Source organism: Rhinoraja longicauda, chromosome 23 (genome assembly GCF_053455715.1).
Source record: "Rhinoraja longicauda isolate Sanriku21f chromosome 23, sRhiLon1.1, whole genome shotgun sequence".
Classification (NCBI taxonomy): Eukaryota; Metazoa; Chordata; class Chondrichthyes; order Rajiformes; family Arhynchobatidae; genus Rhinoraja; species Rhinoraja longicauda.
This window is the reverse complement of record NC_135975.1, coordinates 7,124,775-7,152,153: the sequence shown is the minus strand read 5'-3', so window position 1 is coordinate 7,152,153 and position 27,379 is coordinate 7,124,775. Positions and strand designations below refer to the sequence as shown.

The 27,379-nt window shown below is 46.0% G+C and overlaps 1 protein-coding gene across 1 annotated transcript; it reads right to left on the bottom strand.

Moving 5' to 3' along the window:
* Positions 1-473: 473 nt before the first annotated feature.
* LOC144605069 (plexin-A4-like) lies at positions 474-26,905 on the bottom strand. Its single transcript, XM_078420114.1, has 4 exons — positions 26,755-26,905; positions 17,953-19,225; positions 5,109-5,291; positions 474-499 (listed from the first exon to the last, which is right to left on the bottom strand). The coding sequence occupies exons 2-4, from the start codon at positions 19,132-19,134 to the stop codon at positions 494-496; spliced, it is 1,371 nt and encodes a 456-aa protein (XP_078276240.1). The 5' UTR covers positions 19,135-19,225; positions 26,755-26,905; the 3' UTR covers positions 474-493.
* Positions 26,906-27,379: the final 474 nt, after the last annotated feature.

The following is a 27,379-nucleotide window of genomic DNA, read 5'->3' as shown; positions in this document are numbered from 1 at the left end:
TTAACTGGCTGCTTTATTGATTTTCTGAGTGCGTGTGACTGCGAGCCATATGCATATTTCAATTTATAAGTAGTGTATGAAAATAACTGCAGATGCTGGTACAAATCGAAGGTATTTATTTCACAAAATCCCGGAGTAACTCAGCAGGTCAGGCAGCATCTCAAGAGAGAAGGAATGGGTGACGTTTCGGGTCGAGACCCTTCTGAAGATCAGACCGTAAGGATGTTGGAAAGAATGGAAGGGTCTGAAGATTCTGAAGAAGGGTCGATCCTGACTACGGGCGCCGTCTGTACGGAGTTTGTACGTTCTCCCCGTGACCTGCGTGGGTTTTCTCCGAGATCTTCGGGTTCCTCCCACACTCCAAAGACGTACAGGTATGTAGGTTAATTGACTGGGTAATATGTAAAAATTGGATAGTGTTAATGTGTGGGGATCGCTAGGCGGCACGGACTCGGTGGGCCGAAGGGCCTGTTTCCGCGCTGTATCTCTAAATCTAAATCTAAAAAAAAAAAACTTCATCAATAGACAGAGCTCTTCAAATGTCAGCTTTAGCACAGCATTTGCGTTCGAAAACATATATTTGAATTTATTTTTGTTCCATTCTTTCCAACTGTGGAGAGAAGCAGGTGGTAGAACAAGACCTGAAAATCTCTCTCCAGCCAACAACCATAATAAACATGGTTGGCTTGGAAATCAACCTATTTACACAGAGAGCGATGAGAGATGGGCATTGTAAATATTTACCACGGCCAAATTATTCACTGCAACACTACATGCAAGTACAAGCTGCATCCTTTATGCACACATTTCAGGGAGAATCCTCACTCTCAAAAGTAATATTTTAATACACAATCCTTAAGGTCTGATCAGTAGAATCTGAAATTTTGAGAGAGATTTGATATGTGCACTTCAAAACGCTGACACAGATAGACAATAGGCAATAGGTGCAGGAGGAGGCCATTCGGCCCTTCGAGCCAGCACTGCCAATCAATGTGATCATGGCCGATCATTCTCAATCAGTACCCCGTTCCTGCCTTCTCCCTATACCCCCACATTGCACTAGGTAACCTCGAGGTGGCACAGTGGTAGAGTTGCTGCCTTACAGCGCCAGAGACCAGGGTCCAATCCCGCACGGAGTTCGTACGTTCTCCATGTGACCGCGTGGGTTTTCTTCGAGTGCTCCGGTTTTTCCACCCACATTGCAAAGACGTACAGGTCTGCAGGTTCCCTGGTGTTCAAGGCATAAAATTGGGATACCAGAGAACTAGTGTACTGGTTGGTGATCACTGGTCGGTACGGATTCGGCGGGCTGAAGGGCCTGTTTCCGCACTGTACCTCTAAAAACTAAAAAAACATGTTCAATGTCAAACTGGTGTCAGGAGCTCCAGGACGACAGGTTTCTCTGCTGCCGGACATATATCATTTGATGCACCACCGGTGGTGGTCATTCCCCCATCCTAACCAGCCCTTTGAAAGAACTTTGCAATTAGTCCCACTGCTCCCTCGCTCTCCCTCGCTCTCCCTCGCTCTCCCTCGCTCTCCCTCTCTCTCCCTCTCTCTCCCTCTCTCTCGCTCTCCCTCCTTCTCTCTCCCTCTCTCTCCCTCTCTGAAGACCTGCACCTTATACCTCAGTTCCAAGTGCATGACCTTGCATTTATTTGTACTGCAAGTTCACTCTTATGGACCAATGTGGATCTTATGGACTTACATGGATAGGACAGGTTCAGAGGGATATGGGCCAAATGCAGACAGGTGGGACTAGTGCAGATGGGACATGTTGGCCGGTGTGGGCAAGTCAGGCCAAAGGCCCTGTTTCTTTGCAGTAAGAAATGCAGTGCAGAGTAAAGATGACCATTGCTCCCAGCTATGCTCCGATGTTATATCCCACTAACGATGCTCTCTCACATTTCACACAACCACTCGTACAACAACCTATTTCTATTATTTTCCAAGACCAAAATCCAAAGATAGATAACTTCTAACAGCCAGAATGAGCTGCAGAAAAACATTTTCTCCCTCAGTTGGTTTTAAGCTCCAATTAATACACAGATCAAATAATAAAAGCCAACAAACATTAATCCCACACTAAAATGCACAATGAAATCTTGAAACAATTAAATTCTGACAGTCCAAATCATTAAAATGAATTCAGAACGAAATATTAGTTATAACTTTAAGAGCGTGATCATGTCATCATCAAAGAAAGAATAAAACAGGAGCATTAATACGCGATTGTATAATAATTACTAATTGTGAACATTTAAGGCCAATATTCCTCCAATACAGCCGGGTTAACTGTGGCACATTCCTCTTAAAGATTAATTCAATGCTCCACGTTTTAAAACCGCTATTAATTATGGTTAATGCGAGTCTAGGCAATAACCTGATTATGAGAGGAAGACCTCTTCACCAACAGCGATTTCAAGGATATACAGATTCTTATGTCAGGGAGGATGGAGGACAGTGAAAATCTAACGCAGTATTGAGAACACTCACCACTATCTCAATCTTCACTTTCACATCTTGCTGTGATAGTGCAGGACCACATCAATCTATATTGTCTGGTTAACAATTGTCCTCGGCAGTTTCAATTAATCAATCTTAGTTGCAATTGCTCAGAAATAAAATCCATTATTCGGAAAACTGCCGATATGTTTCAAAACCACATTGCCATCTGATTCACGTGGCTACCAGTTGTTTAGGTTCCTAAATATCCATCCATCTCGACTGAACATGGAATAGGCATGATTATTGACTCTTCTTTGACGACATCTTTTTGGAACTACCAACATAACTGCTGAGGCCTGACCAAGCTGGCCATCCGCGAATCACGGCGCCAGGCGGAAGAAGTCTCTGCCTGAGAACCGGCTGCCTGTCTGCTTTTCTGGGGTTACGTCGGCCCTTCGGGTGGTATTAGAGAAGGACTACGCGCTTTCCACAGGCACCCTGGGAGATTTCCGGGACCGCTGGGCACCGCCGTGAGTGGAATGCATCCTCGACAAGGATTGTATAGTTGTTTCGGGAATATATTTGACATTTAAGAATATTTGTTTAGATAATTGGGTGACTTTGTATTTGGCGGTGGTGGCTTTTGGTATTTGGCAACAATGTTTGGTATTGTTTTGTATTAGAAACATAGACATAGAAAATAGGTGCAGGAGGCGGCCATTCGGCCCTTCAAGCCAGCACCGCCATTCATTGTGATCGTGGCTGATCATCCACAATCAGTAACCCGTGCCTGCCTTCTACCCATGTCCCTTTATTCCGTTAGCCCCTAGAGCTCTATCTAACTGAATATATATATATATATTCTTGTGTACATATATTGTATATATTATTCTCGCAATTTTTTATTTTCATTTTTGTTAAAAAAAAACATAACTACTGACAGCAGAGGGTCAATCAGATCATACTGTAGGTTTCAGGCTTCAGTCTCTCTGGGGTTCAGTCATTATCACCATTCATCATCAAAAACAGGCAACAGGTGGAAAGGACATCAGAAAATTTACACTAGACGAAGTGGTCAATTGCTCCATGTCTGAGAGAATCATACAAGAGCTATCTAAAGTCATCACTCGTTGCTGAACTGGGTCTGCAGCCCTGAGGGACATGGCTCTTCAAGTACACCATGTGCATTATAAACGTGATGAGGTTTCTGGCACTGAGTTTTAGACCCTTAAAATCCTCTGAGTGAATACAAATTTCTCATCTCCCTTCCAACAATCAGTTTAAAGCATTTGGTCTTCAACACTTCTTCTGTGCTGGTTAGAGGTTAATGCTGATAGTTATAAACTGGTCCAATTTCAGTACCTGTACAGCTCTTGGTGGAGAGGTACCCTGAACCGACATCTCAAAATGGGGGGGGGAAGAGAAACTGATGAACGCAGCGGCAGACAAGCGGGCACGTGGAAAGGAGCGCAGCAACTTCAACACACAAACGTGACCTTTGTGACAGAGACTGTCACTCCCGCATTGGTCTCTTCAGCTACATGCAACGCTGCTCTAGCCGAGGTGTGGAGCAAGCAGCCAACAACTAGGATGCATCACCCATGGTCAGCCATGACCGAGGGGGCCTACCTACAGCTCTGGTGTATGGCAATAGTTTGACTATAGAAATATTATGAGAGAATAATAGTCAAAATACAGAGAGATTATTTTGCAAGCATTCTAACCCATGGACCTATCGCAACAATATCCCTTTATATAGTCAACCACATAGAGAATTAGCCAAGCAATAAAAAGGCTACTACATCCAAGTATACATTCCATTGATGATCCTTTACAAATAGTAAACAATTTACTGTTCCTTCCACATGACGGGCTGGTTACTTCTACACATATCTTCAGGGATCAGGTTACCCATTCACCAAGGAATCACATATGTTGTGTACAAAGTATAATGTTGGATTAAAACCCAGAAGTTATCCTTGCACACGAAGGTTGCACAGCATCATGGTACGTGCCTGTGGGGGTCAGCATTTCTATGGAGTGAGGGCAGGCTACAGAGCCAGTGGTCAAAGTGCCAGCACAGTGGTGATTTTGCACTCAAATGTCAATGGCTCCCTGCAGGAGGACACATTGCCTCCTAAGCATTCACAAACTCAAATGACCACAAAACACTCTCAACCTTCGATGTTCAATTCAACTAGGTTCTTTCATTTATCAAGCTGCCAAAAACCACCAGAAGTCCACAAAGTTAAAAACAATTAACTTTCCAGCACTGCTGACCAACTTGTTTGTGTCTTTGCCGGATGTGAAGTTGATTCACCAACTTCCAATGTTAACGAATATCCCGAACATCTCTTGATGCCAGCTCTCCAACACCTGGTCACGAACACCAAATCACACAGATTGAAAAGTCTGAAAATGCTTCACTGTTGTTTGCCAATGAAGTCTGCTTGCTGTCAATTCCAAGCAACTCCAATGCACTGATTCCAGACGAAAGCCTTCAATGAAGGAAACGTGTACAGCAACATCAGGTACAATAAAATGTACTACTCAAGCTTTCAACACCAGACACTGGGCGATGCAAATCCCACCTCACGCATCAACAGCCAAGGGAATGGGGTGGGGGAAAGAAGAGGGAAAGAAGGAATCAGCATTCCTACCTTTTTCAGCTTGCCACTTTTTGTGCCCACAAACACCAGCGAATGGTTGTTGTAAATGTACGAAATCACCGAGCTCATCCTGTCCTTCTCCTCCGAGAACAGGGGAATGCCCTGCATGAGAGTGGAACCACCTAACGGGGCATTAATGTCCAAGCCACAAAAACTGTCGTCGATTGGAACAGGCTGTGGGGAAGAAAAAGAATGCCAATGGTTAAAACTCACTCCAAAATAACATTCAATGTACATTTATCTTTGGAGGCACGAGGAACTGCAGGTGCTGGTCTGCAAAAGAAAAGACACACAAGTGCTGGAGTAACTCAGTTAGTCAGGCGGCATCTCTGGAGAACATGGATTGGTGAGATTTTCGGTCGGGACTCTTCTTCAGACTAAAGAGGTCACCTGTCCATGTTCTCCAGAAATGCAACATGACCCTCTGGCTGACTCCAGCACTTTGTGTCTGCATTTATCTTTGGTCAAATTCATAACCATACAGATTACAGCCAGCACAAAGTCTGGCATGTTGGCGGCTGAGGAATGACCTTGTAGACGTGTACAAAACTTCGAGGAGCATAGATAGATAGGTGGTCATAATTGTTTGTTTTTTTCCAGGACATGGCGGTATAGAACTAGAGAGCACAGGTTTCAGGTAGGAAGAGAGAAAATTAAGTGAAATCTAATACTTTTGTTTATCACACAGTGGCTGGTAAATACCTGGAAAGAGCTGCCTCTATTGATTGTGGACATAAATACCATTATATCAATAGACAATAGGTGCAGGAGGAGGCCACTCGGCCCTTCGAGCCAGCACCGCCATTCAATGTGATCATGGCTGATCATTCTCAATCAGTTACCCGTTCCTGCCTTCTCCCCATACCCCCTGACTCCACTATCCTTAAGAGCTCTATCTAGCTCTCTCTTGATTGCATTCAGAGAATTGGCCTCCACTGCCTTCTGAGGCAGAGAATTCCAGAGATTCACAACTCTCTGACTGAAAAAGTTCTTCCTCATCTCAGTTCTAAATGGCCTACCCCTTATTCTTAAACTGTGGCCCCTTGTTCTGGACTCCCCCAACATTGGGAACATGTTTCCTGCCTCTAACGTGTCCAACCCCTTAATAATCTTATACGTTTCGATAAGATTTCCTCTCATCCTTGCCAAAGGAAAAGGCATTTGGACAGGTACCTGGATAGGAAAGAAATAGAGGGATGTAGATCTCATGTGGGAAAAATGGGATGAATATGAATAGGCAGGAGGGTCAGCACAAACCTCATGGCCCATTTCTGTGCTTTGTATTCTATTTATTTCTTCATTTATCTCTACGATAATTTATGACAGAAAAAAAATTGCCAAATAAGAACCAACCACAAAATATTCAGCATTAATAAGGAGACGCAATGTGTTTTTTTCCCTTTTGGGTAACAAGCTATCACTCAGTTACAGTCACCGCTGTTGGCAACACAAAGCAATACTATTTGATACGCAGAAGGCAGAATGGTTTGGCTATACCCTAAGCAGTACAGGTCCACCACTGATTTTTGGGCAACTGGTAGTTCCGGACAGAACTACACATGAAATCCCCCCCCCCGCAGAAATCCCCCCGAAAATGTGGGGCATAGGCTGGGTGAGGCGGCCAATCTCAAACGCATCGGGACTTCCGCAGTCAAACTTCCAATCGGCGGGTCGAAGTTGCCCACTGAGGCCGGGGCTCTGGAACTACGGCCGGGCTGGAGCCAGCAGATCCATTCCCATAGCGGACTTCCAAAGCCAAATTTGCAGGCCGGTATCTCGGCTCTACGGCAGCCAAGGCGGACCATTCCAGTACCGTTAGACTCCTCTCGGAGGCCGTGACCTCTGTCTGTCCGGCAAAACGGACAATCGGACAAGGCTCTGGAAAGAAGGGTGCCGGAAAATCGGTGGTGGACCCGGACTCGTACCAAGTCCACATTGATCCTCTCCCTGACTGAATGTCATTAGCCTGGGGTTTTCCCCATTCTGAGAATCACACATACAATAATGCATCACATTACAGGAAGATCAGAGCACAATGGAACGTGATCAGCCTTTACATAGGTCAGGTAATCATTTTTTGCACAAGGCAATATTGGTTGAGAGATAAACGTTTGCAAGGACAATTGCGAATATCTCCTCTGTAAAATACAAAAAGATTTCTTTTTAAAAACTACAAGAGTTCTGATGGGGATTTATAGGTGCTGTCTTTGATGAGGTGTTGAACCAATAGTCCCTAACTGCTTCACACAGGTCAGCTTTCCTTAAGATAACTGGTCTTGGATAGCCTGAGCAGTGAAAGTTCCCAACCTAAAGCACTTATAAATAGATTATTGACTCATGCTGTAATTTAAAACCTTGTGTGTTTAGTACAACAGCCTTCAGTTTTAACTTACACTACTAATCAATACACTTCTACTCTCGGTTTCAGAGCGAGCGAGAAGTGTGAGAAACATCGGAAAGGAAATGGGCAAGAATTTTTAACATTCATCTTGTGCCATTGTTAACTAACCATTGAGATCACAAGTGCCTTTCTGCACTTTCTTGTGTTAGCAATTAACTATCCCTGTATTGTTCCCAGTTTTGGCTGAGCATAAAGGGTCGAATCACACTCCAGGGATACAAGCATGAAGTGACCCAGCTGGCACCCAAGGACAGTGCTGCTCTGTCAGAAGTGCCATCTTCTGACAGAAGGATTAAATCAAGGCCTTGCCTATACACAGATGAATGCAATAAACCTCCGCATTATTTCAGAGAAGTAGCAATATCCATCACCGAAAATCCCCAAGCAAATTGCCTGGTCATTATCGCTTTGCTTTACAGGGATTTTTCTGTGCACAGGTTGCCAGCCATATTTCTGACATACTGCAACACTGCTACTGCAAAGGTATTACACTTCCAAAAGTACTTCACTGACTCAAAAGTGTTTTATGGTTTTCTGCTACAGTGCAAAGCCTAATGCAAATGCATTTTTTTTTTTAGAAGGTATAGAGTTTAGTAGCTCCCAGTTGGCAATTGCCCAAATGCAAATGTGATATGGGTCCCAAAGTCCATAAATTAATTAAGATAAATTTTTTATTGGAGATAGGTACATCTTTACAGTCATACATTTTTAAATTGATAATATTGTCAATTATTATTATATTGTCTCCAATACCTTTTGCCCCCTTTTTTTTAAAAAACTAGATAGAACTAAAGAAATAGATGAAGTAAAGAAAGAAAAGAGAGAGAAGCAAAATAAAAACAAAAACAAAAACAAATTATAAAGATAAGGAAAAAGTTAGTTAAAGAAGAATGGAAAAATTTATTAAAATAACAAAAACTTCATTCGAGATATATACGTACATTTCAAAGTATAGCATTTCATCCATTCTTTAGTCCGAGTGCTAGTCAGGTTCCCGTGCTGAACCATTCTGACCCTTTAAGTAATCAATAAAAGGAGACCATATTCCAATGAATAATTCCTGTTTGTCCAACAGGGAAAATCTGATTCTTTCCACGTTTAAGGTCTCCGTCATTTCTATAATCCACATTTTGATTGTGGGGACCGTAGGGCCTTTCCAAAATTTTAGAATTAATTTTTTTCCTGTTATTAAACTATAATCCATAAAGTTTCTTTGTATTGTTCTAAATGTTTGATTTAATTCTAATATTCCGAGTATAATTAATTTTGGATCTGGGTCCAATTGTGTGCTGGTTACTTTAGATATTATGCTAAAAATATTTACCCAGAATTTTTTAATTTTTATACAGTTTGCAAACATATGAAATAATGTAGCTTCTAAATGTTGACATTTATCACATTTAGGTGAGATATGTTGGAAAATTTTATGTAGTTTTGTTTTTGAATAGTGTAACCTATGTATTACTTTAAATTGTATTAGAGAATGTCTGGCGTTTAGTGAACACTGATGTATATGTTGCAAACTTTCTTCCCAAGTATCTTTCGTAATTACTTGGTTTAATTCTTTTTCCCATTTTTGTCTGTATAAGTCCGTGGAGGGAATGTCACTGTCTAATAAGATATTATATATATAAGATATTAATTTTTCTGTATTAGGATGTTTGTTCCAACATTCATCAAGAATTTCTGAATTTCTAATTCGAAAATTTTGGGAGTTCGATTTTACATAATCTCTAAGTTGAAGATATCTGAAATAATCATTTCCACGAAGACCATAAGTCTGTTGCAACTCCTGAAATGTCAGAAAGGTGCCTTCCTTATAAAGTTGTCCCATATTTTTAATTCCATAATCCTTAATTCCATAAATTAACATGATCATTGTTATCCATGATGGGGATAGGGGGAAGGCGGGGGTGGATAGAAATGGTCAGGTGACTGAAGCACCAGTTTGCCACTACAATAATCACGAGAGGAATAGATCAGGTAGATGCACAGAGTCTCTTGCCCAGAGTTGGGGAATCGAGAACCAGAGGACATGGGGGGGGAAAGATTTAATAGAAACCCGAGGAGCCACTCACTCACACAAAGGGTGGTGGGTGTGTGGAACGAGCTGCCAGAGGAGGCGGTTGATGCAGATACAATCGCAACATTTAGACAGGTACATGGATAGGGTAGGCTTGGGGGGGCTATGAACCAAAACACAGGCAGATGGGACTCGTGTAGATGGGGCTTGTCGGTCGGTGTGGGCAAGTTGGGCTGAAGGGCCCCCCGTTTCCACACTGTATGACTCTACGATTTTAATAAAGTGATCCATCCAACAACCCCTCGGCAAATCCTCAGGTCTTACAAACGGATCGAGTTGGGGCACAACGGTGGCTTATTCCTCAGCACAGTGAAGTGCTTTTTACCTAATGTGCTTGGGAGAAAGTGGTTTAATTCTAGACTTTAACAGAGCACAGAGCACTAATCACACGGTGCGCCTCATCACCCAATTGAAATGCACTGCCCAACACCTGCTGCCACGGTGATTTATTTTACACTTCCATTTATGATTGCATGGACTTTATTTAGATTGTAATGACAGTGCTTGGGGTCAGTACTAATACTGCTGAAGGGCACAACAAGGTTGGAACCCTTATTGTCTCTCGAGTCAAACGGCAAAAAAGAACTTGCGTTTATAAACCGCCTTTATATGTCAAGGGAGAGATTGGAAAGGAAACAGGGAGATATAAAGGAGGCAGGGGGCGGGGAAAGAAAGGAAAGGAATCAAAGCCTTGTCAGAACTCTTTTCCCCTCAAGCGCAATCTTTGATTCTCTCACGAATCAAAGGGAAATAAAAGGGTGAGCAAATAAAACTAGAGTCTCCAAATTGCATGCCGAAAATATCTTGGAGAAAAACTGCAGATGCCGGTTTGAATCGAAGGTAGACACAAAATGCTGGAGTAACTCAGCGGGTCGGGCAGCATCTCGGGAGAGAAGGATTGCGTGACGTTTCGGGTCGAGACCCTTCTTCAGACTAAGAAGCGGTCTCGACCCGAAACGTCACACATTTGTTTCTCTCCCGAGATGCTGCCTGACCCGCTGAGTTACTCCGGCATTTTGTGACTACCAGAAATATCTGCTTGAGACAGGACTGGCTGGTGTCGCACGTTAACACACTCATCACCCGCGCACCCAGAACTAACAATCTGAATCCTGCATCAATGTTATGCCCACTTCAAGACAGAAATATGCCAGTACTGTACTGATCTGTGAAAACCAGCACTGATCTGTGAAAAGGGTATTTGTGATTAAATGATGAATTTTGGGTAGATAGTCAGAACCCTCCTTCCCACAGTGGAAAAGTCAAAGATGAAAGGGCATAGCTTTAGGGTGAGAGGGGAGAAGTTTAAAGATGTGCAGGAGAATTGTTTTTTTAAATACACAGAGCAGAGGGTATCTGGAACATGCTGCCAGGGGCAGTGGTGGAGAAAGATATAAAACTGGCATTAAAGAGGCTTTTGGACAGGAAGGATGGGATAAGGGTCATGTGCAGGCAGAGAAAATTAGTGTTACTTGACATCATGTTCAGAGCTGTCATTAAGGGTCGAAGGGCCTGCTCTTGTGCTGTTCTAGAAGATAGATGAGAAGTTAGCATGCAGGCACAGCAAGTAATTAGGAAGGCTAAGAGAATGTTCACCTTTATTGCAAGGCCATGAATGATAAAAATGGGAAAGCTTTGATGCCAATGAGGTCACATCTACGATATTATGTACACATTTGGTCTCCGTGATCAAGATTGTGCAGAATAAGTTCACTCAGTTGATTTGTGGGAGGAAGTGGTGGGCATATGAAGAAGACTAGGCAAGGTGAGTCGATACTCATTGGAGTCAAGTCAAACAGTAGGTGATCTTATTGAAAATTGGGTAGATGCTGCGATTTCAAGTATATGATTTACTTTTCTACATTTGTCCGAGGCTATACGCCTGTGATGATGCTGGAGGCAAGATCGTTCATTGCAGCTCACCAGACTCATGCACAGCACAATATACTTGAACGTAAGAGACATCCTCGAATGGGGGTATCTAGACCTAGAGGGCTTCAAGGGCGGGCACGGTGGCGCAGCGGTGGAGTTGCTGCCTTACAGCATTTGCAGCGCCGGAGACCCGGGTTCAATCCTGACTACAGGTGCTGTCTGCACAGAGTTTGTGCGTTCCTCCCCATGACCTGCGTGCGTTTTCTCAGTTTTTCAGTTTCCTCCCACACTCCAAAGACGTCCAGGTATGTAGGCTAATTGGCTTGGTAAATGTAAAAATTGTCCCCAGTGTGTGTAGGATAGTGTTGATATGCTGATCAGCGTGGTCCCGGTGGGCCAGAGTTTCTGTGCAGTATCTCTAAACTAAAAATTCTGAAAACAAGAGGGTGGCCAATCCAAATGAAGACAAGGAGAAATTTCTTCTCCCCATGGATCATGAATCTTTGGAATTCTCTACCCCAGAGATCCTGGGAGGCAGAGTCATTGAATATACTCAAGGCAGAGATTGACGAACATTTAAACACCGAGGGTGTCTGAAGGCAGTGAGAATGTGGTGCTGATGCTAATATTGAATCAACCTCAATTGTATTAAATGGAGGAGCCAGTTTAAGGAGATGATTGGCCTGCTCTTCTGTTCCTAACTCATCATATAAATGACTCAAAGAGAATCATAAATGAGGACATAAAGAGAAAGGAAGAGGGAAAATTAATTAACAGGAACAAAGGGGTCTGGGGCCATGGATTCCTCTTTATCATTGTTAATTAACTTTCCCCATCAGAATGGCAAAATTGTTGTTATGCAGGCTTGAAGGTGCCCTTCTTAAGTTCATCAAGTTGGACCAGACACCCAATGTTCAAGTTTCTCAAAGATAGGCACAAATTGCTGAAGTAAGTCAGTGGGACAGGCGGCATCTCTGGGGAGAACGAATGGGTGATGTTTCGAGACGAGACCCTTTGTCAGACTGTTCCTCGTCCAGCTTAAGGGCATACACATCAAGATTGTCAAGGTGAATATTGGGACATTCTTCCCTATGACTGCGTGAGTTTCCGCCGGGTGCTCCAGTTTCCTCCCACATTCCAACTACATGCAGGTTTCCAGGTTAATTATCTTCTGTAAACCGCTCCCACTGTGCAGGATAGAACGAGTGTGCGGGGAGTTCATTGGCCAGCGTGGAATTGGTGGGCCAAAGGTCCTGTTTGCATAGAATATATCTCTACACTAAACTAAGATCAGAGAGTTACCAACATTGTCACGGGGGATTTGCACAGTTAATAATGCGCAGTTTGGAGTAGAGGCAGTCCATGTCACATTCAAGGGAGCCAAACAAAGGCGGTGGTGGCAAGACAGAAGCCAAGCCTGGAGCCCCAATGCCAAGTGATGGGGAAAGTTGACAAGGTTAGGTTGCAAAGAAGGCAGAGGTAGGGCAATGGAATCAGACAGGCAGGCAAGAGACAAAACTGTTCACGTCTGGTCAGGCAGCCCATGCTCATTTTGCATAGACATTGAAATATTGCGGTTACTAAGATTGAACAGCAAAATGACAGTGAACTGAAAATTATAATTTAAATAAAATGAGGCAGCTGAGCTAGCTCAGCACAAGACAGAATTGAAACAATACGCTTGCCAATCTGGTGACACGACACTTCGGCACATGGTTCATTTACACTCTTGAACCATCAGAACATTCTACTTTAATATCCGAGCAGTGGCGTGCATAATTCATAAGCCCTAAAGTCACAAATAAATCACCAGCCTTACAAGCAAGGATTAAAAAGAAACATTTGAAAACTTTATATTCCCTACTCAAATTAATTTTATCATGTTTGAAGTAAGCTTTCTAATTTCTACGCTGATACTGCAGAAATGAATCAGGAAATACCAAGTGGCTATTAAAAGATAATGTAGACTTTTGGCACTGCAAAAAATCAAATCATGTACCATTGCAAATGAGCGCTACCCATCAAATGAGGACTACAACCACACATTCTTCACAACCAGCTCGGCACCAAGTCTGTAGCTGTGGATTCAATTTCCATTGCAAAATGTGTACAGAATTTATCATGTACAAGAGGTGGAAGAGCTGAAGGATATGCTCTGGGAGAGTGAAACGAGGCTCAAGTGGACTATAAACCAGTTGGGGCCAAATGTATTTGGATGTCAAAAATTACAGCGAGTCGCATAAAGGACTGGAGAAATCACAATTTAAATTGCTTCCCATCCCCGAACTGAAATCTATTGGAAGTGCAGGGTATTTTTCTGGCCAACACTACTTCCTCAAACAACAAATGTAGGTTATTTGGTCATTCAAAAAGATTATTTTTGTTGGGTGTTTATACAAATGACACAGCTGCTTTCAAATAGATGCAGCAACATCAACTAAACTTCAAAAATCAAACCATTATACTAGATGATGGCCAAAGTAATTACACTATTTAAATGAAATGTTATCGTTTTCTTGATTGCCAATTACATCTTGTTTTCAGAATCTTAGATTTGTCTCAAGGTTTAAAGCCAATGCCTAAATTTCATGAGCTCTTGTGCCAAATGCAAGTGCCCATCTTTGATGCATCTCCAAAAGAGCAAGTGTTTGGCAGGCTACCAACCCATGCCACCTACCGATAAACACGCGTGCTTATTTAATGATGATTGGGGCCCCAGGCACGAATTAAGATTTAAGTACCCCAATACCACAAGCAGTGAACTGAATCAAGTATGAGGGTGCCAATGTACACATCTAGTGTCTGGTCAGACAGTTAACTCAGCAGGAAGCAATTTTTTTTTAAATTGCCATTAAGTTGCAATATTTCTTTCACTTCCGACGACAACCTTCATTGCGACTTGTTCTTTCAAAACCTGCATTGGCAGTGAATACACGCTGGTAAGTTTAGTATCGAGAGCATCTTCTATAGTTTGGGGTAAAGTGCCAAACAGCTCCGATCACTATGCTGCTACCAATATCAGGAGCTTGTCCAATGGCAAGTCTTTGCTGAGTGTACATGCCCTGGATCTACCATGTGGGTGAAGATACCACTTTTCCAAGAGACCTGCTGTCTCAGTTGGAGTAGTGAGCCTCTAGAAACCTGCTTTGGTCACATGATTTAAATGCCATAACAACACACAAGGGTTGATCAAGAGCACATACATTCAGAATAGGGCATCACTGTGGCACAGCTGGAAGAACCGCTGGCTCACTGTGCTAGTGACCTAGATTTGATCCTGACCTTGGGTGCTGTCTGTGTGGAGTTTGCACATTCTTCCTATGACCACATGGGTTTCCCCCCCCAGGTGCTCCGGTTTCCTAAAGACGTGCGGGTTTGGAGGTTCATTGGCCTCTGTAACCTGCTCCTAGTGTGTAGGGAGTGGATGAGAAAGTGAGATAACAAAGAACCAGTGTGGACAGGTGATCAATGGTTGGTGTGGACTCGATGGGCCAAGGGGGTGCTACCGTGCTGTATCTCCAAACCTAGATATTTCTCACTTCAGACATCACTGCAAACAACATCATGTGTAAGAAGGAACTGCAGATGCTGGTTTACATTGAAGATTGACACTAAATACTGGAGTAACTCAGCGGGTCGGGAGGCATCTCTGGAGGAAGGGAATAGGTGACATTTTGGGTCGAAACCTCCTTCAGACGTTGAATCCACTGAACGCCATCATTACATAACACACGTGCAAACGTCACTCAATATCAGAGTCCAAAAGGAACAAAACCAGTGATTACCTGCAAACATTCAGTCTCTCCTTACTTTTGCATGTGCACTCTGTATTGAAGTCCACTTAGGTAAGCCTAAGTAAATGCATAGCAAGTTGTAAACATACCAAGAGCTGGGCACTTACATTACACCCATCATCAGCGGGGAATATCAGAGTATTTTACAGCACAGTGGGACTTAGTGAAGAAAGGTCTCGACCCAAAACGGCACCTACTCCTTTTCTCCAGAGATGCTGTCTGACCCGCTGAGTTACTCCAGCTTTTTGCGTCTATCTTCGGGACTTACTGAAGTCTGGGAATTTGTGTAATGTAGGAAACAGAGCAGCAAATATGTTCAGAGCAACTCCCACAATCAGCATCAGGATAAATAACTAAATAATCTGTTCTGGGAACGTTGACTATGGCGAAAACATTAGCCAGGATACCATGGATAAAGGACCTCTTGCTCTTCAAAATAAACACTGCTGAGGAAAGTTAGTTTAGCATCCCACTACTAAAACAGCTCTCCTTAAGATGTCAATGTGTGTTATCCAACATTGCACCAAGTACAATGTTCATTTTCAAGTTGTCTCATGGATTGTAGGTGTTAGTTAGTAGTCATGGAATCATACAACGTGGAATCAGACCTATCGGCCCACAGTGTCCATGCCAATCAATGGGCACCCATCCATATTAATCGCATTCTCCAGAAATTTGTGTCTAACTTCAAGCTGGTGTCAGCAGCTAAAGTGCTCATCTGGACACATCTTAAATGCTACCAGCAGCTCTCTGGCAATGCATTCCAAGTACTCACCAATCTCCGAGTGAAAAAAAGATTCCCTTCAGATCTCCTCTAAATCACTCACCCCTTCAGTAAATCCATGTCCTAAAGTTTTATTCAGTTTCAATAAGGGGAACAGTTCTCTGCTGTGTACCATGTCCATACATAGAACATAGAACAGTACAGCACAAGGCCCTTTAGCCCACAATGTCCATGCTGAACATGAAGTCAAGTTAAACTAGTCTCTGTCTGCACATGCTCCACATCCCTCCATTACCTGCATAATCCATGTACCTGTACACTCCTAACCTGATGTAACACAATAGGGTTAGAAGGATATGGGCCAAATGCCCCAGGTGGGACTAATGTAGATGGGGTATGTTGATGGATGTGGGCACTTGGGCCAAAGGGCCTGTTTCCACGGTGTAGGACTCTATTCAAAAGCCTCTTAAGTACCAAATCACTCATAATTTTATACATCTCAGTCATGTCCCCTCTTAACTTCCTTGGTCCAGCCTCTCCTTCATATGTTCATGAGTTTAGGAGCAGAGTTAGTCCATTCAGTCCATCGTCTACTCTTCCATTCAATCATGGCTCTCTGCCTCAACCCTATCCTCCTGCTTTCTCCCCGTAACCCCTGACATCCATACGAACCAAGAATCTATCTATCTCTACATTAACAATATCAATTGACTTGGCCTCGACAGCCTTCCGTGGCAATGAATTCCATAGATTCACCACCCTCTGCCTAAATAAATTCTTCCTGCTCTCCTTTCTGAAGGTGCGTCCTTTTATTCAGAGGCAATAATAGCCTCTGGTCCTAGACTCTCCCACTAGTAGAAGCATCCACTCCACATCCACTCTATCCAGCCTGGTAAGTTTCAATGAGGGACTTCTGACTGAAATGCTCCATCACCACACAGTGTTTGCATTGCAACGTGGAGGAGAGGGAGACACAGACACACGCAGACACACAGACACGCAGACACACAGACACGCAGACACACAGACACGCAGACACAGAGACACGCAGACACAGAGACACGCAGAGAGAGACACGCAGAGAGAGACACGCAGAGAGAGACACGCAGAGAGAGACACGCAGAGAGAGACACGCAGAGAGAGACACGCAGAGAGAGACACGCAGAGACACACGCAGAGACACACGCAGAGACACACGCAGAGACACACGCAGAGACACACACAGAGACACACACAGAGACACACACAGAGACACACACAGAGACACACACAGAGACACACACAGAGACACAGAGACACACACAGAGACACACAGAGACACACACACACACACACACAGAGACACACACACAGACACACACACAGACACACACACAGACACACACACAGACACACACACAGACACAGACACACAGAGACACACAGAGACACACAGAGACACACAGAGACACACAGAGACACACACACAGAGACACACACACACAGAGACACACACACAGAGACACACACACAGAGACACACACACAGAGACACACACACACAGAGACACACACACAGAGACACACACACAGAGACACACACACACAGAGACACACACACAGAGACACACACACACAGAGACACACACACAGAGACACACACACACACAGAGACACACACACAGAGACACACACACACACAGAGACACACACACACACACACACACACACACAGAGAGACACACACACAGAGACACACACACAGAGACACACACACAGAGACACACACACAGAGACACACACAGAGACACACACACAGACACACACACACAGACACACACACACAGACACACACAGACACACACACACACACACACAGAGACACACACACAGAGACACACACACACACACACACAGAGACACACACACAGAGACACACACACAGAGACACACACACACAGAGACAGAGGGAGGCAGCCTTACCGCGGGTACACACGGAATGTCCTTGACTTTGAGCCACGCCAGGTCCAACAAGCCCTCGCCCCGGTAGCAGGACTGCAGACGCCTCTTGATGCGCTCGTTGATGGTGTTGAGGACGAACATGCAGAGGACAGACTCGTCTGGGGGTTGGCGGCGCTGTTTCTGGCCCTTGGAGAAGACGGCGAAGAGCACGTCGTCGTGTCCGGCGGTGATGCCCAGAGACTTGGCCAACACAGGCCCAGCCTTGGCCAGGTGGGCAGCCTGGAGGAGCCGGTACTCCACGCCGTCCCTCAAGCAGCCGATGGGCATCTCCACGTAGGAGTTGAAGGTGGTGTCGGCCTGGCAGAGTCGCACCAGCTTGGAGGTGTAGACCCTCTGGCGGGTGGAGCCGGGCCCGGAGTGGACCACCTCGGGCTGTAGTGTGAGGAAGTAGACGAAGGCAGAGCTGCTGAAGCCGTAGATGTAGTAGATGTCGAAGTCGGGGATGACGGTGAAGGTGTCGGAGGGGATCTTCAGGAGGGAGGCGACGAACTCGTCGTGGAAGACGTAGGAGAACATCTCGTCCGCCTCTGGGTTGGAGGCGAGGAGGCGGCTGGAGATGGTGGGGAAGTACTCGGGCTTCCCATCCACAGCGGTGGCCACAAACAGCTTGGAGCCGTCCCCCTGGCCGGCCACGATCACCCCAAACACAGAGCCGCTGTCGTTCACCCCGGACAGGTAGTGTTCCTTCTTGTGGGAGGGCTCGGCCAGCTTGAACAGGTCGTTGAGCCTCAGCACCTTGCAGATGCCCTGGTACAGGCTGCCGCAGGCGATCAGCCGCCTCTCCCCCTGGTCGATCAGCAGCATCTTGTTCACGTTGTCGGTCAGCCGGAGGGGCTCGCTGCAAGGCTGCACTATCCTGGGGGGGTAACAGTCCGGGTTGTCCTCGTCAGGCCCCGTCTGGTGGACCACCAGCAGCTGCAGGTCCCCGGACAGCTTGTAGATCCTGTTCACCGCCCCCAGGTACACGCTCCCAGTGCGCTCGTCCAGGGCCAGGTGGTTGAACGACCAGTCCGCCTTCTCACCTTGGAAGGATTTATACTCCAGACTCGTGGGTCCCAGCCGCCCGCCCGCCCCCACCGACAGCAACAGCAGCAGCAGCAGGTGGAAGTTGAGGCACCCCCTCGCCACTCTGCACGATGCCATCTTGTTCTGCTGGGGTCGTCGTTCCTGTTCGCTGCAAGTTTTACTCCCAGGTGAATAGCTCGGCTACAATCCGATCTTCAGCATGGCCAACCTGAAACATGGAGAGAGACAGAGAGAGAGAGAGAGATGGTAAGAACCCAGAGTATTTATTCACAAAATGCTGGAGTAACTCAGCAGGTCGGGCAGCATCTCGGGAGACAAGGAATGGGTGACGTTTCGTGTCGAGACCCTTCTTCAGAGAGTCGTTCTCCATATGCCCACCATGCCAGGCTATGGGATGGCCGCGTCTCAGCTTCCTCTCCTTGGTACCCAACCGCACCCCCCACCCCACCCGCCCCCCCAACCCACCACACCCCCACCCAACCTCACCCCAACCCAACCTCCACCACTCTCACTCCAATATTATAAGATCATAATAATAAGTGATAGCAGTAAAATTAAGCCATTCGGCCCATCAAGTCCACTCCGCCATCCAATCGTGGCCGATCTATCTCTCCCTCCTAACCCCATTCTCCTGCCTTCTCCCCATCACCCGTGCTAACCAAGACATCCCGCCCATCTCTGCTCTATAATGTCAGGGTCTCTCCTCCACACCCTCCCTCCCCTCCCCTCAATACATTGCCGCCCACACATCAGCCAGGGTCTCCACAGGTGAACACAGGGCGAACCCACCAAGGATTCATCAAACAGCGGCCACTCGACCAGTCAAATTCCACCCACTCACAAATGTCACCAGAAAACAGAAAGGGGAGACCGTGACAGTTCCACGCGGGAACCACAACTCCAATTTTCCAAACTACAGTTAAACATTCCCCGCTTAATCGTCGATTTGTTGCCCCCCCCCCCCCCCCCCCCCCCCCGAATGCTGGAATAAACGGCATTACTAAATAACCAGGAATCAGTCTCTCTCAGCGCCTCGACTAAACAACGCGACCGCTGAAGAAGTCTGCTATGTAACCTGATCAAACACCAGTCAGCTTTCGGGACTCCGCGATCCAAGGGCACAGGTAGAGAGCTGTTGCTGTTACTGCCCCAGCCCCACTCCGGTAATCCCACCGTGGTAGGCTCGCTTTAAGAGCCGTGTGCGGGTCTCCGCCTACACCGGACTCCTATTTGCTCTTCCCTACCGTTTGGGGCAGGCACCGATCCGCCCATTGCCCCCTCGCAAAGCCAATCAGGCGACCCCCCCCCCCCCCCTCCTCCTCCTCCTCCCCTCCCCATCTCGCCATCTCCCCTCGCCATCTCCCCTCGCCATCTCCCCTCGCCATCTCCCCTCAGACTGAACCTTTAAAAGGAGATCCACGCACACGCTTACTCCATTCATTTAATTTAACAGCCCAGGACTTGCCCAACAACAGCACGAAGACCCAACCGGTAAACCTGAATACTGCAGATATCACTGCAACGACCACAACTTCAATTAATGTCACACATCTTGTATGCAACTTTGGCGAATTACATGGGTAAAAAATGTCTAAAGATTCTAGATAGAACATTCAGTCGTAAAACGTTAAGTTTAGGTTTATTATAATAATAATAATAATAATAATGTATTTTATTTATATAGCGCTTTTCATATACTCAAAGACGCTTTACAGAGATTTAGAGAACATAGGGAAATGAATAAATAGATAAATAAGTAAATAAATAAACGAACAGAGAAAGGAGACAGAAGGTGAGGTGACCTTCAGTGGTTGAAGGCAGTACTGAACAGGTGAGACTTCAGTGATGTTTTGAATGTGGTGAGTGTGGAGGAGTCTCTAACGGTTTAGGGTAGTGAGTTCCATAGGGTGGGAGCAGCGATGGAGAAAGCCCTGTTCCCCCAGGATCTGAGTTTGGTCCGGATGTGGGGGGATAGGAGATTGGCAGCAGCAGAGCGGAGGGTGCAGGTGGGAGTGTGCCTGTGGAGGAGGTCGGTCAGGTAGGATGGGGCCAGGTTATGGAGGGCTTTGTAGGTTATGAGGAGGATTTTGTACTGGATTCTCTGGGGGATGGGGAGCCAGTGGAGTTTATAAAGGACGGGGGTGATATGGTCACGGATCGGGGTGTGGGTGATTAGACGGGCAGCGGAGTTTTGAATGTATTGAAGTTTACTGATGATTTTTGAGGGTGCGCCATAGAGGAGGCTGTTGCAGTAGTCCAGACGGGAGGTGATGAAGGCGTGGATGAGGGTTTCTGCAGCTGTGGAGGAGAGGGATGGACGGAGACGGGCAATGTTTTTGAGGTGGAAGAAGGCTGTCTTTGTGATGTGTTTGATGTGTTTGTCGAAGGAGAGGGTTTGATCAAAGATGATTCCAAGATTCCGGATGTGAGGTGAGGTGGATACTGGGAGACCATCAATGTTGAGGATGAAGTTTTGGGTGGATTTGGTGAGCGTTTTTGGACCAATGATGATGATGATTTCAGATTATAGTTAAATGTACCGAGCCACAGTGGAAACCTTTCATTTCTGCATCCTCTCCTAGTGTAGACCAGATAACATTGTTCAGAAATACAACCAAGCCAAGTTCAAATACAACTGATACAGCAAAGGGGAGTTATAGAGAGTGGAGGATGTGATTCTCAGCTCAATTAACGACCACCAAAAATGGGTGGATCAGGAACTAGACTAATTGTTAGGATCTCAAGTAAACTGAGAGGGGCATCGCTCCACCCTTCTCGACCACGCAACGTTAATCCACCGCCAGTCCCATTGCATGGTCGCCCACCGCACAGTGGACGTGCCAGAGGAGTCTCAACCAACTCCAAGTCACAGCGCTCTGTGGGCGCTGGTATTGAGTCCAACGTTAAACCGGCAACAGTTTCATGAGATTTTGGGGGGGGGGGGGTTAAAGAACGGGGTTCGCGAATATGGGAGCCCGTCCTGTTAGTTTTCATGGTCATCACATCTGATCAACCCCTCAATCGCAGCCCCAGTGACGATGGGCTCCGAAAATCCCCCGCCGAACACCGGCCCAAGATAGGGGTCGTTGACCCAACGTTTCCTCAGCTAACCCCAACGGGAGCGGAGGGCACAACTAACTGCCTAGGAGTAACGTTTGTTTGAATTAACCAAAAACCTGAAGTCATAACATTAGCTTCAATGTCAAAAAAGGCGACGACACTGACTTTGATAACCTTGTCAACGTGCTTGGTGCGGATGGATTTAATCCCGGTGATTCTGTCCATTTGAGTGATTAGGATTTTACTGTCAGTCTGAAGAAGGGTCTCGACCTGAAACGTCACCCATTCCTTCTCTCCTGAGATGCTGCCTGACCTGCTGAGTTACTCCAACATTTTGTGAACAAATACCTTCGATTCGTACCGGCATCTGCAGTTATTTTCTAATAGGATTGTACTGTTGCGTTTCTGTGAAATGCGAATTTAAGTATTGATGTGTATAGAGATATCGGTAGGCTAGACTGGGACCTGGAGGTTACTCGGTCAGCCCAAGTCTAGGCTCTGATAACATATTGTTGGGATCCAGGCTCTTTGGTTAAAGGGTAAACTGTAAACTCTGGGCTGGGATATTTTTAGCACAGCGCGTCATTCTCACAAGGATGCAGACACATTCTAGCCGGGTGTCGGGGCTCGCCCAGGGACACAGGCTATTGGGAAGGGACTATTATCCCCCGCCGCTCCATGGAGCTTCTGGACTAAGCCCGGATGGTCTACGATGTCAAGTCTATGAATAGGGAGAATCATTGACTTGCACCGTCTCACAAACGTTTGCGAAGTAAATAACAGTGATTCAATGTCACACTTCCGAGGATCAACTGTGGAAAAGGCAATGCCATCCAACAAAGATTTGACTGGAGAGGAGACTGCAGACAGACAGACAGACAGACAGACGCACAATGCTGGAGGAACTGTCTCAGCGGGAGGTAGCGTCTCTGGGGGGGAAGGAATGGTTGGCGTTTCGGGTCGAGACCCTTCAGACTGAGTGTCAGGAGAGAGGGAGACAGAGATATGGATGGGGAACGTGCGTAAACGACAGATCAAAGGGGACGACGAACGAGGGAAATGTAGAATGGATCCGTGTTGGCCGAGGGGAAGGAATGGATCCGTGTTGGCCGAGGGGATGGCGACAACGAGGCATTTGTACAATGTAATCAGGGGGAGGGTGAAACTAGTCGGAGAACTAGGGTGGGGGAGGAGGGACGGGGAGAGAGGGAAAGCAAGGGTTACTTTAAGTTAGAGAAACCCCCTTCCCCCCTGATCTCTGTGTCTCCCTCTCCCCTGACTGAGTCTGAAGAAGGGTCTCGACCCGAACCGTCACCCATTCCTTCCCTCTAGAGATGCTGCCTGACCTGCTGGCTTGCTCCAACATTTTGTGTCTAACTTCGGTCTAAACCAACACTTGCAGTTCCTTCCCACACAGGAGACTGCAGATGCTGGAGCTTTGAGCAAAACACAAAGTACTGGCGGGACCCAGCGGGTCAGGCAGCATCGTTGGAGGGAAATGGACAGACGATGTTGCGGGTCGGGACACTTCTTCAGTCTGATCATTGGGAAGATTTAGTGAGAAACGTGGACGCGATATCTCGGTCACTTGACGTCGGAATACAAGTGCTCGCTTAGACTGACATTAGTAATTGACATTACTAAACATACATCCATCCCAGCCACAGATACTGCCTTATCCGCCGAGTTCCTCCAGCACTTCGGGGTTTTTTTTTGCTCAAGAGTCCAGCATCTGCAATTTGTTGCGTCCGTATTATTTCAGCGTTAACTTGTACCACGCGGACCCGCGACTTACACCCACTCAGATGGGGTATTTTCAAATCTAATCAAACGCCTCGGCTACCCGAAACGTCACCCATTCCTTCTCTTCCGAGATGCTGCCTGACCCGCTGAGTTACTCCAGCATTTTGTGTCTATCCTCCGCTATTAAATCAGAACGCTGCTTTTAGCTTCGTCAACGCAACCCCCCACACTTTGAAAATCTAACAGCGTGGATAAAGAACAGAGACTGAACTCAAAGCAGCGACTCAAAGCATTCCATCGTCGGGAGTGGATCTTTAACACACAGTGAACTAGCACGGGATTGAGGGGATACCTTTACTCGTTGAGCTTCCATTGAAATTAAAGCAACCAAGCACACTAATGCCTTGAGCAACAAAAAAAAAGACAAAATGTTGGAGTAACTCAGCGGGTCAGGCAGCATCTCTGGGGAACATGGACCCGCTGAGTTACTTCAGCACTTCGTGTTTTCCCCCTCAATATTCCAGCATCTGCAGTTCCTTGCATCTAAAGCACTACTCGGAGCAGTTCCGTGACTACAGCAAACGCACTGTCTCCCTCGTTCTCGTTAAAAAAAAAACCACGCGTCTTAAATATAAGCAGCTCACCACGCAATGCGAGTGTAAGAAAATAACTGCAGATGCTGGTACAAATCTAAGGTATTTATTTCACAAAATGCTGGTGTAACTTAGCAGGTCAGGCAGCATCTCAGGAGAGAAGGAATGGGTGAAGAAAGGCGGGCATCTTTAAACATGAAACTGGGGCGTGCAACACTTGCTCTCGGTCACTTGAGAGTTACCGGCAGCAGAAGCACGGCGTTACTTTCACAAAAGGTCAACGTTTAAAGGCAGCATTACGTTGAGCAAGATGGACACAAAACGCTGGAGTAACTCAGCGGGTCAAGCAGCATCTCTGGAGAAAGGGACTAGTCTAGGTAACGTTTCGGGTCGAGACCCTTCTTCAGGTAACTCGAAGCGTAACCTACCCCTTTTTCTCCAGAGACGATGCTTGCCTGACCCGCCGAGTTACTCCAGCGTTTTGTGTCTATCTCCAGTAAACCAACATCAGCAGTCCCTTCCTGCACATTAAGTTGAGCAATGTATCATAAGGACTGCAGATACTGGTTTAGACCAACGACGGACACGAAATGCTGGAGTAACTCAGCGGGTCAGGTCGGGTAAGGTGCTGCCTGACCCGCAGAGGTATTTCAGCATCTTGTGTGTTGAGTAAGACAGTTTAGGGAGAATAAGGCAGTTTAGGCTCACCTTTCCGCCCAAGTCATTCCAGCGCTACCAGTCACAGAAAGAAAAACGCCACCTGCTTGATATGCAAACAGTGAACTAACTGGATAAAAGCTGCAGCATTTTTTAAAAAACACAGCCAACGTAAACAATAAAATACAGACAAAAATCTGCAGTCTCGCTGCTCACCGACCTCGCCAGACAAGAACCAAAGACAACTCGCTGTGATTACTCACTAGGCTGATACCAATCAAAGTCTCCCGTCCAATTGCAGTCTGTTCACCTGGAGAACGATGCGTCTTTAACACTTCGCTGCCCGTCCCACATCGATGGGAAAGTCCGTTAATCTCCACACAAGTCACATCCAACATTGAGCCCGCCGCCAAATGGGAAGTCTGGTGATTGGTTGCCTGCCTTTTATCGGCGTGCTGGTCTCAGAGGAATCTCAGCAGGAGAAACCGCTTTGGAACCGGGCTCCGGTTTAGTCAGGTTAGGGCGCAGGTACCGGTTAGGGCAGAAAATGCTCACGTTGGCCCGCCTTTCCACTCTCGGTCAATCCACCACCACCACCACCACACACCTCTTCCTGGTCAATTAAATCGATCAAAATCTCGAGAAATTATTACTCAGAGGGGGGGGTGAAGGGGTTAAGAAAGGATACAATTGCTTTCTAGTTTCTGGGAAGGGGTTGCTGATTAATCCGAATCAACGCGACCGCTTCCAATTTAAGAATTAACGAGGTGAAGGTTTTTAACTGGACTGCAATTTCTGTTTTCTACTACACAACAGCCAACACCTGAGCTATCTCGCACAGGTTTCGCTGGCCTGGGTACCGGTTACAAAATGGTTATTTAGATTTTTATGTGGGCAAGTTTGGTGAGATGATCCAGGTATTCATCATACCTGATGATCATATTGAGCGTTTTCCCTTTTTAAATGCACATCCAAGCCAAATGCATCGTAACACCCCACTCGGAACAACGGTGAGATAACGCATGTGGTCAATAATATTGCCCAAACTAGGTTTAAACAATCGTGACCCCACACATTAACAGGTATTATTTCCAGACCAATTACTCCGAATTATCAAAGAAACGGCCTTAAATCAAAGCCCTAGAGTTTTGACTAGTAACTTTAGAGTCTAGAGGAATACATTTGTTTTTTACAAACTTTCAAATAAGGTCCACTACTTTTATTGTCGAAAAGCAATTCTTAGAAATGACTTCCAGGCATTTGTAGCCTATTTTTAAATTTTAAAAAATACTTTAAAACGCGACACTTTGCTTTAAGATATATAAGAAAATAACTGCAGATGCTGGTACAAATCGAAGGTATTTATTCACAAAACGCTGGAGTAACTCAGCAGGTCAGGCAGCATCTCGGGAGAGAAGGAATGGGTCGAGACCCTTCTTCAGACAGTGTCTTTGCTTCAAGACACTTGTTTTTTAAGACTCTAGATCTGAAGAAGGGTCTCGATCCGAAACGTCACCCATTCCTTCTCTCCGGAGATGCTGCCTGTCCCGCTGAGTTACTCCCAGCTTTTTGTTTTGTGTGTCTGTCTTTGCTTTAAGACAAACTGTGTAATCGCCTCATTCCCTTCGCTTCCCACTCGCTGGGGATAAGAGAACACAGCAGACGAAGGGTGCTTGAAACTCACCAAATCTGTCACAACCTGACTCCCAGTTTTAGTTCACTTGCGATGGGTAGGGACATCGACTCAGCCATTGACTGCCACCGTGAGCGGGGCTGAGCGGAGCGTTCACTACAGCCCGGTGTCCTGTTCAGTGCCGGCAGAGGAAGGCGAAGTGACTGTGAGCTATACGCGTTGCTGCAGGGAGGGAGCTAGGAGGGGGAGCACGCCGGGTCCTAGCGCCGATGGCCCTTCACACCACTGAATGAATCATTTAACCTGTCAGAAACACCGTAATGCGATGAAACGCTACGATCTGAACGGGTGCCACAATTCACATTCTTAAGGGGCTCGCGTTGTCGACCCCCCCCCCCCCCCTGTGTCAGTCAGGCGAACAGAGACAACAAACACAGACAACAGAAGCAGATTCATAACTTCTGCTGCCTCAAACGCAAGAAGAAGAAGACATCCTTAAGTCGTTATGTTGCAAACAGAACCACGGCGTTTTTCTTTGCAAAGCACTATCCAAAAGTTACTCAATTACAGGACGGTTATGGGTTTAAATTAAAGCGAAATGACACGCATTTCGGTTCATTTAAACAGATATGTGATTGCTATTTCCGTATCAAGGAAACCCCTGACGATACAGTGG